The sequence below is a fragment of the Otolemur garnettii genome, unplaced genomic scaffold (assembly GCF_000181295.1).
Source record: "Otolemur garnettii isolate 467f Iridium unplaced genomic scaffold, OtoGar3 scaffold00015, whole genome shotgun sequence".
NCBI lineage: Eukaryota > Metazoa > Chordata > Mammalia > Primates > Galagidae > Otolemur > Otolemur garnettii.
This window is the reverse complement of record NW_003852410.1, coordinates 23661045-23663453: the sequence shown is the minus strand read 5'-3', so window position 1 is coordinate 23663453 and position 2409 is coordinate 23661045. Positions and strand designations below refer to the sequence as shown.

The window sequence follows — 2409 nt, the reverse complement described above, 5'->3', positions numbered from 1 at the left end:
TTTTTTTTTTGAAATGGAGTCTCACTTTTGTCACCCTCAGGAGAGTGCTGTGATGTCACAGCTCATAGCAACCTCAAACTCTTGGGCTCAAGCGATTCTCTTGCCTCAGCCTCCCAAGTAGCTGGGACTACAGGTGCCTGCTACAATGCCCAGCTATATATTTTTTTTGTTTAGTAGACCCGGGCCGGGTTTAAACCCACCAGCCCTGGAGCATATGGCCAGCACCCTAACAACTGAGCTATGGCACCACCCCACATTATTTTTTTTTTTTTAATTTTTCTCCAATTTATAATATAAGAGGAACAATGCCCATGTTATTAAAAATACTTTTGATTTTTTTTGCAAACTATATAAGGCCATATCCTAATTTAAAAACAAAAGAGCTCATGTTTGTAATCCTGGCACTCTGGGAGGACAAGTCTGGTGGATTGCTTGAGCTCAGGAGCTCCAGACCAGCCTGAGCAAGCACAAAATCCTGTCTCTAAAAAATAGCCAGGCATTGTGGTGGGCACCTGTAGTCCCAACTACTTGGGAGGCTGAGGCAAGAGGATCACTTGAGCCCTAGAGTTTAAGGTTGCTGTGAGCTATGATGCCAGAGCACTCTACCAAGGGTGACAAAGTAAATAAACAAATAAGAGATTACAACAAAACAATACTATAATCTTCTGACCATTCAGATAGCCTATAAATGTTTGTTTTCTTTGTATCTAATAAAAACTCATTGGGTTTTGGGGCAGTGCCTATGGCTCAAAAGAGTAGGGCGCCGGTCCCATATGCCAGAGGCGGCGGGTTCAAACCCAGCCCCGGCCAAAAATGACAAAAAACAAACAACCAAACAAACAAAAAACTCATTGGGTTTAAATTCTTTTCTTTTTCTTGAAAGTAGCTCCATTAAATAAACAACAAAATCCAAACCCTAAATCTAGTCTACTTATATAAGCCTCTTCTGCTGATTAACCATAACACTATTTAGGCAGAAGAGTCTGAAGACAGTAAAAAACTAATACTTAAGAAATACCGGGATTAAAAAAAAATAGGAAAGGCATACTACAATAATCAATACAATCCAATAAGAATATTTTTTCAGTATACTCTTCCTCCTTCATCTTAAGGAATAATACAGTTTTAAAGAAATGTACGTGGCTTCTAATTCTTTTTTCATAATTCAGATTAATTATGGCTACAGATCTTACCTAATAACACTAAAAACTGCATAAAAATAATAGTTATAAAGAATTTGCACATTAAATCCCTTGAAACCCTTACCTTGGCGATTTTTTCGTATTCGTTTTGCTTGAAGAATTTGCTTTTTGCACTCAGCAATCTTTTCATGTGCTCCAGCAATGCTGCATTCTACATAAAATGGTTTATAAAGGTAGTTATAACAACATCTATAACCTCCGTTCATTTTCAATTTTAAAATGTTTCTAAATTGAAGTTCCACTGCTTACAAAATGGATGCTGGATTTTTATAAAATGGCTATAACCCAAGGTACTATAACATATTAGAATATACATTTTTTTTTTTTAAGAGACAGAGTCTCAGTTTATGGCCCTCTGTAGAGTGCCATGGCCGTGTCACACAGCTCACAGCAACCTCCAACTCCTGGGCTTAGGTGATTCTCTTGCCTCAGCCTCCCAAGTAGCTGGGACTACAGGCGCTCACCACAACGCCCGGCTATAGAATACACATTTTTATAGCTAACACTTACTGTATGCTTTCCATTAATATTGTAATTATTATTTTTTACCATTGATCAAAGAAAATTGTCAACAGATATTGTTCCCTTTAGACTATAAAATATAAAATTACAGAGAGAAACATTACTTTACCTATTTCTTTGTAAATTTTTTCATAATTTTCCATTTCTCTTAGATTCATATCATATACCAACAATGTTTTGCCCATTGAAAATTCACATTGAGACAGTGTGCTCAGCATGCGTTGATACTGGCTATATCTAATGAAAAAGAGACAAAAAAAGAATAAAGATGTTTTGTAAGTTGTCAAAGTTGAGCTGTTTTAATGCAAGTAAAGATTTGCTAATTAATTCATATCAAATTCTAAGAGAATCATGTGCTTTATTTAAAACAATACAGAATATACATCCCTTATTTTTTTTCTTTCCAAATGTGATACACTTGAAATTTATAAACTGCTTTAATTACAAATGCAAAGATGGGACTGTTTTCATCAATACAGGCTTAATTCAAACAATTACTTGAATTTTGTTTAAAACACTTTTATTTATTTCTTTTCTTTTTGAGACAGAGACTCACTATGTTGCCCTTGGTAGAGTGCCATGGCATCACAGCTCACAGTAACCTAAAACTCCTGGGCTGAAGCGGAGGCTTAAAATACTTTTAAAAACTTTTTTTTTTTTTGGATTTTTTTTTTTTTTTTTTTTT

General features: G+C 35.2%; 1 protein-coding gene across 2 annotated transcripts in view; it reads right to left on the bottom strand.

Annotated features, from left to right (window-relative positions):
* The window catches only part of THOC7 (THO complex 7), a 25677-nt gene that overhangs the window by 4267 nt on the left and 19001 nt on the right, over nucleotides 1-2409 (bottom strand). For both annotated transcript variants that reach the window (XM_003785521.2, XM_023510705.1), the window contains exons 3-4: nucleotides 1834-1961; nucleotides 1267-1353 (exon numbers count right to left, since the gene is read on the bottom strand). In XM_003785521.2, the coding sequence (XP_003785569.1) occupies nucleotides 1267-1353; nucleotides 1834-1961 (215 nt within the window). The remainder of the gene's footprint in view (nucleotides 1-1266; nucleotides 1354-1833; nucleotides 1962-2409) is intronic.